The sequence below is a fragment of the Rhinolophus sinicus genome, linkage group LG12, assembly GCF_036562045.2.
Source record: "Rhinolophus sinicus isolate RSC01 linkage group LG12, ASM3656204v1, whole genome shotgun sequence".
Classification (NCBI taxonomy): domain Eukaryota; kingdom Metazoa; phylum Chordata; class Mammalia; order Chiroptera; family Rhinolophidae; genus Rhinolophus; species Rhinolophus sinicus.
This window is the reverse complement of record NC_133761.1, coordinates 45,039,380-45,053,149: the sequence shown is the minus strand read 5'-3', so window position 1 is coordinate 45,053,149 and position 13,770 is coordinate 45,039,380. Positions and strand designations below refer to the sequence as shown.

Below are 13,770 nucleotides of genomic sequence, written 5' to 3'. Positions count from 1 at the left end.
TTTTATTTTGAAAATGTTCGTTCACATTTACAAAAAGGTTGAGAAAACAGTCCAGTGAACACACTATCTATTATTTAGCTTCACCAAATATTAAAATTTTGCCACATTTTATTCATCTGTCATTCAATCTATCTACCTATACTTGTGTTTGTTGAACTACTTGAAAGTACATTGCAGACGTGACACACCTAAATACTTCAACGTCCCTTAAAAATAAGAACCGTCTCCTACATAACCACACTAACATTATTAAGCCCAAGAAAAACAATATTCCGCAAAATAATTTAATAAACAGCAGACATTCAAGCTTCCCCAACTGCCTCCAAATGTGTTTTATACCTATGTGTGATAGTCTGATTTATGACAAGAAATACATATCTGGTTTTCATCCCCATTCTAGCACAGAGCTCTTAAAACCCTTGGAATTTCCTAAGTGACAAGAGCCATAAAGGTGAAGTGGGTGTCTTTTGTTATTCCTAACAAGCCCCTTTCAACCACACCTGAGTTTCCATTAACAAAGTGACTTTCAGAAGCTCCTAAGTACTGAGGCTGGTTGCCAGGCAACAAACTGTAATCAGAGGGTTGGGACTTTCAGTACCACCTTCTTCCTCACCCAGAGCAGAAAAACTGGAGATTGAATCATTCACTAATAGCTAATGATTTAACCCCTCAGGCCTATGTAATGGAGCCTCCACAAAAACCTGAAAGGAGAGGGTGTGGAGAGCTCCAGGTCAGTGAGCACAGTGAGCACTGTGAGCACATGGAGATGCTGCGGGTGTGGGGCCCTGGAGGGGACTCAGAAGGTCAGGGCCCCTTTCCACATACCCTGCTCTGTGCATCTTTCCACGGGCCATTCTTAAGTTATATCCTTAATGATAAACTGCTCATCTAGGGAGAACACTTGTCCTGAGTTCTGTGAGCCACTCTAGCAAATTAATAGAACCCAAGAAGAAGGCTGTGGAAACTTCCAATCTACAGCTGGTCAGTCAGAAGCACAGTGAGAGCCTGGACTTATGTTTGATCTCTGCAGCGGGGAAGGACGCAGTGCAGTCTTGTGGGACGGAGCCCCTCACCGGTGGGGTCTGACATGCTGTCCAGGCAGATAATGTCATAACTGCCTTAAACTGTAGGCCACCCAGCTGGTGTCGCAGAATTTTTTGGTGTGGAACACCACGGGAAGTGGCTCCATCATCAAGTAACGCGAGAATCTGCTGCACAGAACTCCAGACCTCACCACTGGCGACTTCACATAGGCAACTGTCACCTTCATCAGGAGGTTTCGGTTTTTCTTATTCTATAAAAGAAGAGACGCCCCTTAGGTACTGCACTCCCTTCACATCTATATGAATCGGAGCGTGTTATGACCTGAACACCCAAGAGAAGGGCTTTAAAAGAGTATTTCTATGAACATGGGCCTTTTCTCCAAAAGGAACTGCAGGACAGGCATGAGGAGAATGTGCAGCAGTGCTCCTAGGAGCAGGTAGCGCTGGGAGCAAATCCCCACTCCCTGAATTCTCGTCCACTGCAATTCCTGCCAGGCCCCTGCTAGAGGAGAAAAATTGTCCCAGGCCTCAGGCTGGCTTCTTTAGATCGGGGAGGAAACAGAATGCCTGCAGCATAGGACATAAGGGAAGGTTTAGTACATTCTGATTTAGTAGCTTAATCTCATCAACCCAGTCCCAAACCTTTGTTGTTGCATGATTTCATGAAAGAGAAAGAAATGTTTAATGGCAGGCCTACATCAGTGGACAAATGGGAACTCTGATTAAAGCAGCAGAGCTCACGCTTTCCCTGAGGCTCAATACCCTATCCTGCCCTACCCTGTTGCTAACTAGCTGTTGGTGGTGCTGCACACTAAATTACCATGCAGCACGACGTGTACTGTATAGAGTTTAGTGTGAGCACAGTCAGTGTCGATGCAACATACCCCAAGACGTTTAGTTAGGGGAGCACCAAGAAGAAACTTGTAGTGCACCTGTGAGATGCTCTAAGACAATGAAAGTGTGTGACGGGATAATTTGCGTCTGTCTTGTCTCCCCGCTGCGTAATTCCCCAGAAAACAGTAACTATACTGTATACTTAGTACATGTTTATCTTAAAAGTAAATATATTTACTGCCCTTTAGAAGCACTAAACTATCTGCTGTCTGAATGAATGAATGAGTGAATGAATGAATGAATGAATAAGAGACTGGATGGATAGATGGCTAGATGGATGGATGGGAGGGTGGGTGGGTGGGTGGACGGGTGGACGGGTGGACGGACGGACGGGCAGACAAACGAATATGCATTCACATCAGATTCCACTGTTAGATCTGTTTCCACCATTCAAAAACGGACTCCTTCATGAGAAGTGTTTGAAATTTCATGCAGTGATGTTCTGAAGCGCGTCCCTGGCCCACGGAGTCTCAAGAGGGAGCGTGGTGGTCCTGGGTCTAGTGTGAAAGCGTTCCTTCCTCCACCTCCCAGCCACCACAGTGAACTCCCACGTGGAGTCTGAGAGAATCACAAGATCCAATGTAGCTCACAGATAGAAAAAATATCATGCATGTGCACCAGGACCAAGTTCCCTAGTGTTTTTAGAAGAAATTCTAATTACATAAATTTTATTTACAGGTAGCTTTGAAAACACACCCATTGCATAAAATCAGATAAAGCTACAAAAGATTTTTATGTTAATTATTTAATAAAACAAAATGCTGACTTTTTTTAAATGAAAGAGTTTGGATTAACTCTTAAAATCCATTGTTCTGGGTTACGGCATTTAAATGGTCTTCAAACTATCTCACTGGCCAGTTCGTTTTTAAAAATGTATAGAGGAGGGGACTTCAACTCCTGCCCAGGTGTCACATGCCAGCATAATGCAGTTTTCTGTGAAAAATGTCTATGAAACTCCCACACATGCTCAGCATGAGAACGCTGCACAAAATCCAACTGTTTCATATCTACGATCATAATTCTATTCCTTTTTCTAAGAAGAGAACATCTTAATGTACATTCACTGAAAATTTCTAAAAAGAAAAACAAGGAAGCAAAGTCAACTTTCATTAAGAAACATCTTTCTTCTGACCTTCTGGATAAAATCTTGAGGACATAGCCAAATTTTTATAACTCTATATTGTTACAAAGTAGATGGTGAACAAGGACAGAAGTAACTTCCTAATGGAGTCTTATCTAGTCAAGTATGGTAGATGAGACACAGCAGACTGACAAGGAGAAAATGTGAATGTCACAGAAAACATCTGTCAAACTAGACAACTGTTCTGAGACGTCTCAGGAGTCCAACCAAAACAACCTCAAGCCTTCCACACTGTAAATCACCTGAGAGGAGCAATTTCTTTCCGACAATCTCAAATGCTGTCATAAATCAAGGCTATCCCAAGCTGCATGAAAGGAAATGTGTGCCCATGTTCTACCATGTTTCCCTGAAAATCAGACTGGACAATGAGCTTTAATGCATCTTTTGGAGCAAAAATTAATGTAAGACCCGGTCTTATTTTACTATACTATAAGGCTGGATCTTATAGTATAAATATAAATATAAATATAAATATAAATATAAATATAAATATAAATATAAATATAAATATAAATATAAATATAAATATAAATATAAATATAAATATAATACCAGGTCTTATTTTACTGTAATATAAGACTGGGTCCTATATTAATTTTTGCTCCAAAAGACGCATTGGAGCTGATTGTCCAGCGAGGTCTCATTTTCGGGGAAACACGGTAGAAGCCATGTTCAAGGGCTTGTTGCCATCATTAACCAGAAGAATTGACCAGGTTCCTAACTGCACACGTCCCTATCTGGGCTCTGCAAGGAGACAAGGAAATGTAACTGGTCAATCATTCTGCTGATCCACACACTCAGCACTGACCTGACACAAAGGACCTCATGTTAAAAAACAAGCTCCCTCATCACCCTGATGAGTAAGTAGACCCTTAACCCAGCCAGTTCCGGGTGTCCACCTCCTCCCAGTGCTCCGGGTGATGAGGACTCTGTGATCTTCTCAGCATCAGGAAATGGTTTCTTATTTCCAACGGGAAACTCTCTGGTGTGTAAATCCCTGTTTTGTCCTACGTGGGCCTGAGCACCAGTGGCTCACGAATCCTACTTGGACAGGAGTTTGCAGTTGTGCAGAATGGAACCCAGCCCTGCTCACTTAGCGGGAAGGGGTGGCGGTATTGCCACCGCGCTGGCCCCAGGCATTTGGTGAGGAGCTGCAGCAAGACCATGACCCAGGAGGGAAGTAGCACCCAGCGTGGAGCCCTGGAAATGGCCAAGGCTGCCTCTGGGTGGCTTTACACGCCTGCCTTACTCTCTCTGTGCAAACCAGTTTGCTTGCCTTCCCATCCACATGGAAGCCAGAATAGCTCTCCTCCAATCACAGGACCACCCCAGGCTAGGCCACAAGCTCAAATTTGAGGAAGGAGAAACTGACCAAGTTCGTGTGTCAAAGGTCCATCCCATCGAATAGGTGGCACTCAGGGGGACAGTGACGTGAGCCTGGCTGCTGAGGGCCCTCCCTGAGGACGAGGTGCAGGGAAGGGACAGGGGCACAGTGAGCTGGGCAGACATTCCCACGGTGTCGGCTCCCGCCCATCCAACACACACACGTCATGTGCTCGCGTTACCTCTGCGTCCCCCAAAGACTTTTCTTGTGCCTGCAGGACACATTTTCAGTTCACTGATCCATTTTCTCTTCTTCTCTGGGCCCTGTTCATTTTTCCATATCATTTTTGAAGTGAAGTTATCAAAACTATACAAAACATGCTGTTATGAGACTGGTGACCGTAAGCTCTGGGAGTGAGACGGCTTGTCAGTGCTTTGAGCTGAGTTCAGGTGGAGACCAGGAGAGCATGCAATGACGGCTCCGCTTCTTGACTGACAAAGGCAATTCTGGAAGAGTCCCCGCAGAAGCGTGGCTGCTTAGAAGCCACATGTGTGTGTGCGTGTGTGTGGCTTTTCATTAATATATTTCACAAATGTTTATTGGTTTAGTGCCAGAGAAACTCTGTGATCTGGGGACAGAATCACCATAGGCCCGTGTGCTCAGATGAGCCCACCCTCACAGAATGTTCCATCTGTGAGTTTCAGCCACACACTTACACGTGCCATGACAACATGTATGAGACAAGACAGCACTATGGGAGCCCCTCACCAGACTTAATGTGGTCAGGGAGGCTCCCTGGAAGAAGTGACACTTCGAATGGGACATGGATACACCAGTGTCCCTCCTGAAGACACAACTACAGTACAACGTCCTAGAGCCAGCTTCTGCTCACAGTGCAGCGTCACCTGGGACACCTATGTGCCACTGCGCTCCATTCAAGCTGAATTTCTTTCTAGGAATGGCGTAGGCACATTTCTGCACACACGCCGTTCCTCTGTCAGGAATGCACACCTCCCCTCCCCCTCTTCCTGTGGCTTATTACTCCCTCAGCTTCTGAACTGAACCCCCACTGTGAGAAAGGGCTCTCAAAGCACCCCAAGCCAACCTTCATCCCACCGTATTATTGCTTCTAATTTCATTTTCTCTCCCGCTAGTCTGTGAGATTTGAAGGCAAGGACTGTGTCTTCTATCACTTACCTCTATTCTGGCACAGAGTAAGTAAATGCTCCAAGTGTTTGCTAAATGAATAAATGAAAATCACGGCATTTATAGATGATGGTCATAGGGCTAGCTGCTATATACTCACATACACATTATTTCATTTAATCCTCACAAGAGTCCTGCAAAGTGGTTATATTATCCCCCATTTTATAGATAAGAAAACGGAGGCCAGTATTTGCCAATGGTGACATTTCTACAAAGGGACGAAGCTGGGGTGTGAATGGGGCTCCCCGAGAGTCCTTTTGCTCTGCTTCTCCTGACATTAAAGGGACTAAGGTTGTCCCTTCCTTCAGTCCAATAAGCGTCCTTATCAACACTCAGAAAAACGCTTGACAGAGTTTAATGGCTCATACACAGATGGATTCATTTTTCAGTGGAACCAACCTGCATTTTTCCAGTTGCTTAAGGACAGGACAACGTCTCACCAGTGGAGTGTTTCAGACAAGCCACTCTGCAAACACCCAGGATGGACTGGGAGATCTGAAGCAAGGGCTGTGAGACAGAATGGGACACAGCGCAGTGCCTGGCCGCTTTTACAGCTGTGCTTCCTAGAGGTGAGAACAGGGGCCACCTGCCCATCACAACCAGATGGGAAGTATCAGCCACCGTATCACCCACCACCTGTCGGTCCGAGGGTCCTGGGTGCACTGAGTTTCCTTAAAAAATATAACAGTTCTGCACATTAATTCTTTCTACTCTCAGAAAACTACGACGTTGTTAGCATGCAAATAAAATTTACTCTCTGAGACAACAGAAACTCTTATGCTTTATGCTCACTCTACCCTGCCCCCATCACCCTCTAACTTTTTTTTCCTTTAAAATCATTTCAGTCTAACATGTCACATGCCAACCTCCATTCTAGAATAAACTTTTACTACCAGATTATAAATCTCTTACGAAGTGGGTCATTTTTGAATTGCTGACCCGACCTTTACTATTTTGGGAGGATCAAGCAGGAGTTGCTCCCCATGAATTCAATTATAGTAGAGCCACTGTTCTAGTTATCACTGGTCGGGACATCAGCCGCCTCCACTCAGTGCGGTGTGGGACGGCACAGATGGCAGGAAGGTGGCCTGATTCCAGAACCACTTAGCGGGAAGGGGTGGTGGTATCACCCCCCTCCTACCGCCTACGGACACTTTTTAATATTTTAAACCAGGAGGATCTTGAAACCTGAGATCTCCTTATCACCAGGTGAGTTATGCAGAGCTCAGTAACCTGCATGCTCCTGGCCGAGGGTCAAATCACCCGTGGAAGGTGGGGGTGGGCTAGGGATGGGGTGCTCATTTAGACTAGCTCACCCTCCACTCTGCAAACGTCTTAAAACTAAGGCCATCAGTATTTTTTAAAATCATTTTTATCAGAACATATCAGCACCACATCGTATTAATAATTATACTCAAAAGACAGTTGTACCTCATTTTAAACGCATGACCCCTCCCCCCACCTCACCCAGAAAAGCTATTCCTAAATGGTTTCTTTGCTAGAAAAATGTTTGGGAGCTCACTATTTGAAAACCCCCTTCAGGGAAACTTTTGGCAAAGTAAAAAGCCCCTGCTAACTGTAAACAACCTGTTTCTGGATGCAGGTATCTCTTGGTCTGTTTCCTGACAAAGGCACACCTGTGTAGTAAGTCTTGTCTCCCATCACTCATCTCTGCATCCTGGCATATAGTAAATGCTCCAGAAAAGTTTACTAAATGCACAAATGAAAATAAAGGAGCGTTATTGATGCTCCTTCATCCTGCATAGGAGCCTCCTTGAGCCGAAATGTGGCCTGTCCCCATGCGCCAGATGCCTGGGTGGGGCTGCCCCTGCAGTCCGCTGGCTCCCACAGCCACGTCCTCCCCACCCTCTGCCCCTCATCCCTCTCCCACAGCCACATCCTCCCTGGCAGTGTCTATACCAGAGAAGTAAGAACGCCAGGGGGAAACAGGAGATACTTCCGTTGGTCATCGTGCTCTGCACGCTGGGAGGGGAAAGGAAGTTGTTAAACGACCCAAATTGTTCAGCAATCTAAAGCCCTTTCTACGAGGTATCAATTTATGGGGAGTGGGTAGGGACTCTTGTTAGCCACAAGCAAGAGACTCTTTCAGAAAGCCATTTATTCTAACCTGGCTGTCACGAAAACATATGACGTGGTCCAGGAAGAAGGACAAGAGGTCAGAAACTCAGAAGGCAGAACTGGTCCACAGAAAAGAGTTCACTGGCTTAGGCAAAGAGAGGGATTCCCGTGGGAAGATACACTCCCAGGGGACAGTGGCATTGTCTGGAAACACTGTTGGTTGTTGCAAGGTGGAGAGGGGGTGCAGCTAGAGGCCAGGGATGCTGCTGAGCACCCTACAAAGCACAGGGCAGGCCCCCACAATATAGAATCATCCAGAACAAATGTCAACAGTGCTAAGGCTGGCATCCCTGGCTAAGCCAAGGCTTGCCATCAAGAATTCTGGTCTAGTCTATGCTTAGAAAGCCAAGGATGACGCTTATGGCGGAAGAATGAGGAAGGAGTGAAACAATTCAAAACTTAACAGGAAGTCAGCACAAAGAATTAAATGATCCGGCTACAGAGGTGCAGTCGGAGGTTTTCTCTGCCAGAGGCGTCCATTCACTCATCTAACAAATATTTACTGAGCACCTACTGTGGACCACGAGATTTCTGGGCTCTGGACACACAGCTGGGAATCTGAGGGGTCGCCCAGAACACTGCCCAGTGGTTTGGTTCTAAAACATGAAAGGTGATGATCGGAGGACATTAGCCACTGAGAAGAGAGGCTGGACCCTTCCTTCCCGCTTGTTTACACGGTTTAATTCTCAGTAGAATGTTCCACACAAACCACCCCTGTTAGGCCCAGGGGCTTTGGGGACTTTCATAAACAATTTCTTACAAAAAGTCCCTTATCTAGAGTACACCTTGCTAATCTCACTGATTGGGTTGCGAACACTGAGCAAAGACAATTTCCGCACTGTTCACAATTACCTCATGTATCTTCATGGCCCAAAACAAAGTTTAAAAATTAAGAGGATAAGAATGAATAGCTGGTCATTCAAATAATTTCTGCGGCTAAAGGCAACTCACTCGTAACTCTCTCGTCTAGAAACTCACTGGCAACTCCTTGAGGGGACAGGGACAAGTCACTTTGAACGATGGCTGGAAGGTGACATCAGAATGTCAAGGGTGAGGCTCGGCGCATCCTGTAACTTACTCTGGAGACCTTGAGAGGAATAGTTGTTTTGTCATCATCACCTCTCTTGGTTTGCTGGTTGTGAGTATTAGTCAACAAACAAAATAACTAATTGATAGCAACATATAGACAAGCCTCTTTATTCTTTTTTTTTTTCTACTTGAGGAGAAATGGCAAACAGCCAAACTACTGCTCGAAGACATCTTTGGCTATATTAATAAACCATCAGCTTCTCTAAATTTAAACTTAAAATCCAATTAATTCATCAAAATGTCAGTTGTCACCTAAAGCATTTTAGTAAAAACACCTTGGAATAAAGCCGAAGCTTCACAGGAACAGAGCGCGGAGTGAGCTGACTTGATCCACAGCACAATGATGGCTGTATTCTGGTCTGTTCATATTTGTTCCTTCAGCAACGCCTCAGGGAGGGTATTTAAGAACACCGCTGTGGTACAGGGGCTCGTTTTCCTTACGGCCTTTCCCCTGTCTTAATTACAAAGTAGGTTTGTACCAAACAAGTCATCACTGCTCTAAGCTCCCCACCACCCCCCGCCCCCAAAGTCACAAACCTTAGTGAAAATTTCTACAAAGTACATGGGGCCAGTCACAAATAGAATTACAATGATAAACATTATTTATGACTTCAGGGCCTAAACAGACAACACCATGAGGGCTTAATTTATACCGTTGCATTCAGTTATTAAGAAAGCAGAAAATAAGAAATAGAAAACTCCTAATAGAAATTTAAAAAGCAGAAATAGAAATGAAGTGTTCTATCCTTATCTATAAGTGAAATGGTTTCCAATGGGTTTCATTAGTGTTGTTCTGTGCCCAGGGTGTCTCAGCTGAAAAGAAAACTTGGCCCTTTGTCTTCCTTCTGTGATTCAAAGACAATTTGTCAGCTACAATTTTACCAGAAGCAGGAGATTGGAGAAACAGATAATCTTTTAAAGGTTCATACAGACTTAAATGCAATCACCACGGTCCTTTATAAACGAATAAGAGCATGAAAACAAAATCATTGAAATCCTATGTTTCTTCCTGCAAAAAACTTGAAAGTAACCAGCTAATTGTTAGCATGCTGCTGACCTCTGGCTTGAAATCAAGGGTTTTAGGAAAAAAACTGAAGACAGACACATTTTTAGAGCTGAATATGATTAATTTACAAAAGCTGGGTATTTTTTCCTAAGGATCAACAAAGTATGTTCCAATTTCAAGCAACAAAGGGTAAAAACATATCTCAAAATCATTAAGCTGTTAGTCTTTATTACAAAGGGATCCAAGTGATACTCGTTTCTTACATTGACTGAGGAAGTCAATGACCATCTCTTTTTGCCACATGAACCGTACTGACAGGACACCTCGTTATGGGCACAGTCATAGGTACCTGGAGGTTGTTGTAGCCAACCTCTCCCTTCCAAAGTGAGAGCAAGAGCTGTTCGTCACATTAGCCCTGAGCACACAGGTAATGCCTGTGTAATTGATTACAGCACTGTCAAAAGCATCAGCTGGGGCCCATTGGCAAAGAAAAGTTTCAGCTGCTCCACCTGGCACCAACCCTTTCTCTCTGCCAAATCTAGAATGATCCATACAGAAGCGCTGCACTGAGGACAGATAAAGACCGAGAGCAAAGGGAATGAATGAGAGCTAAAATGAAGGCCCCAAGGATTGCCCTCCATCATCAGGGCCTAGAGGACCAAGGAGGAGTTAAAACCCAGGCAGCCTGTCTGCAGTCTCTAACTGAGCCGGCTGAGCCCGACCCCAGCGAGCAACACTTTCAGATCCGTAGGGAAGCGTCAGTCCAGGATACAGTGTTTCCAATCTCTCACGTATTGTGACGACTCCATAGCAAGGAGACAAGGACAGAGAGGTGTATGGAGGGAGGAGAGGAGGTATAAGAGAATGGATCAGAAATTCCCAAGGTCCGGGAGAACTCCGTCTCTGGGCCTCTTCCTAAAAGTTGCAAAGCTGGGACTGTGTCCGTGGGCAGCGCAACAGTGCGGCGGCTGGACGCGTGGCTGCGTGCACTCCCCAGGCTGCGGGAGGGGACCACGCAAGGGGAGGCGCACCGGCGCAAGGGGGCAAATGAAACGAGGGGTCTTACTTTTGTAGCTCGCCGCCCAGGGCTGGTAGCCGTAGTAGCCGGTGATGCGCAGGATCCGCTCCTCAATGGACGTGAGCCCCGCGGGCCCGCCAGTGAGGTCCTCCACGGAGCGCGACCATTTCAGGTCCTCCTTGATCGCCTCGTCCACTACCAAGTACTTGAGCTGCCGGAGCTGGGGACTGATGTCAGACAGTCGCCGGGGACTGACGTCCGGTGACCTCCTCATGCTACTGAAGCCGGGCAGGTGAAGGGGATGGGAGAGAGGGGGAGATTTCGGTGAGGACAGATGCGAGGGCGAGCAAAGGCGCGGCCTGGCCTCCAGGGGCAGGGGCCACAGCAGGGCCGGCGCTTCCCCCTCCCGCCGCCTGCCGCCCACCCGACTCCCGCGGAAGCCTCGGCGTCGGGTCCCGTCTCCGATGCCTGGCCCTGGGCGCCTCCGGGCAGGGCAGGCTGGGGCGAATGGCGAGGGGCAGGACGCTTTAAACTTCCCGAGCAGCCCCGCCGCACGCCGCCCTTTCCAGAGCCCCACACTGCCCAGCGTCCCGGCTGCAAAGGGCCCCCTGCCCGCCTGCGCACCCATATTGGGCGCTACTCACATGGCGATGCCTTTGCCCCGGGGCGTGCCGCCGGGAAACTCTCGGATCCCCATAGGCAGCGGCAGAGTACAGCCGGGAGCGCCCAGACTTGAAGCAGAGGGGCCGCCGGGCCGAGCTGCCTGCAGCCGCGGACCCGGGAGAGGAGGGCGCGCTGCCCGCCGAGGGTCCGCGCCGCCTGTGCGCGCCCGCGCCGCCGTCCCCAGAGCCTCCCTCCGCGGCGCGCGGGCGCGGCTCAGCACGGCTCCGGCCGGTCCCGGCGCTCGCTGCAGCCAGGCGGCGGCAGGGCCGTGCGGGCGCCGCGCCCCTCGCCTGTCGCCTTCACCGCCGCCCCAGCACACCGCGGAACCGGGAGAGCGCTGGCAGCTATGTGCGCTCTCGAGGCACCTGGGCGAACTGGAAGCGCCCGCCCCGAGCGCATGAGCCAGGAGGGGGCGCTGCTGCACCCTTGCCGCCGGGGCGTGCGCTTGGCTCCGGAGCGGCACCAGGCGTCGGTGCTTTGCCTAGCAACCTCGGGGCTCCAGAGCGCCCCTCCCCTCTCCTGCCATTTGTCTGGACCTACTGCTCCTGCATTCGGTTCAGTTTCAATCTCTCTCTCCTTATTTCTAAAATAATGAGCAAAATTAGTTGGAGAGACCGAAACCTGGTTCCATATCCATGAAAACTATGCTCAGAATGCAAATAAGTAAATGGCACTTTATAGGCAAAGCTGAAACACAGGTGAATTGACTTAAGCTGCGGGAACCCTTAGGTCAGGCCTGGCCCTCAGCTAGCTTACATTTTCATTGGTGATGCAGTTACTAAGTCGGATCTCTCTCCTTAGAGGTCCATTTAATTTAGCCTGTAATTGTTTTGTTTTGTTTTTTTCCTGTCCACAAGCCGTCTCCCCAGAACACCTAACCACTTTTTATAATGTTATTGTTCTGTTATAAAAATACGTACAGATTCATCAGGGGCAAGTTTAGGAAATACAGAATATGCTAAGAAGAAAATACCCATTATCCAGCCAACAATGACTACTTCGAATTTTAAATGTATTTCCTTCCACACATTTTTTTCAACGTAAAATACATTTTTCACAAAATCAGTATCAAATTGTGCACAGTACTTTTTGTACTTTTTTAAATATTAAAATTATGTTGTGTCTCAGCAAACTAGGAATACAGGAGAACGTCTTCAAATGAATAAAGGACATCTACAAAACCCTACAGCTAACATCAGACTTAATGGAAAGAAACTAGACGCTTCCTTGCTACCATCAGGAGCAGGCAAGGACGTTTCTTCTCACCACTCCTTTTCCGTATTGTGCTGCAAGTCTTAGCCAATGCAAGTAGATAAGAAAAGGAAATAAACAGTATCTACAGGGAAGGAAGAAACAAAACTGTATTTGTTTGCAGGTGACATGATCATCTGTGTGAAAACCTCAAACAGTCAACTTAAAATTGACCTGGAACAAATATTGATTATAACAAGATAGTAGACCACAAAGTTAATACATTATACAAAGGTCAATCGACTTCCTATATACCAGCAATGGACAACTGGAATTTGAAATTACAATGTAATACCACATACACTGGCACCCAAAAATGAAATATTCTGGTCTAAATATATGTACAAAATCCATCTGAGGAAAATTACAAAATTCTGATGAAAGAAATCAAAGGGGAACTAAAAAAATGGAGATATATTCCATGGTTTTTAGTAGAAAGACTCAATATTGTTAAGATGTCAGTTTTTTCCAACTTGATGTATAGATTCAACGTAATCCCAATCAAAATCTCAGCAAGTTAGTTTGTTGACACCAACAAACTGATTCGATACTTTATAGGAGAAGCAAAAGACACAGAATAGCCAACAAAATATTGGAGAACAAAGTTGGAGTATTGACAGTACCCAACTTCAAGACTTCCTATAAAGCTACAGTAAACAAAACAGTGTTGTACTGAGGAAAGGATAGCAAATAGATCAATGATACAAAACAGGCAGCCCAGAAATAGACCCACACAAATAAACTCAAGCGGTCTTAGGCAAAGGAGCTATGTCAATTTAATGGACAAGGGATAGTGTTTTCAACAAATGTTGCAGGAACAACTGGGCATTCAATGTAAAACAATGTTCATAGGCCTAAATATAAGGTGCAAAACCGTAAAACTCTTAGAAGATAACATAGGAGAAAATCTAGACAGCTTTGAGTTTGGTGATGACTTTTTAGATACATTAAAGAAATGAATGATCCATGAAAGAAAAAATTGACAAGTTGGACTTC

At 46.2% G+C, this 13,770-nt stretch overlaps 1 protein-coding gene across 2 annotated transcripts in view; it reads right to left on the bottom strand.

Moving 5' to 3' along the window:
• The window catches only part of SLC35F3 (solute carrier family 35 member F3), a 298,706-nt gene extending 286,670 nt beyond the window's left edge, over positions 1-12,036 (bottom strand). The window contains exons 1-2 of one of the 2 annotated variants that reach the window (XM_019746952.2): positions 11,505-12,036; positions 10,909-11,135 (exon numbers count right to left, since the gene is read on the bottom strand). In XM_019746952.2, coding sequence (XP_019602511.2) covers positions 10,909-11,135; positions 11,505-11,557 — 280 coding nt within the window. In that variant the 5' untranslated portion in view covers positions 11,558-12,036. Of the gene's footprint in view, positions 1-10,908; positions 11,139-11,504 lie in introns of both variants that reach the window. The other variant, XM_019746951.2, reaches the window with a different exon arrangement.
• Between the last annotated feature and the right edge of the window lie 1,734 nt (positions 12,037-13,770).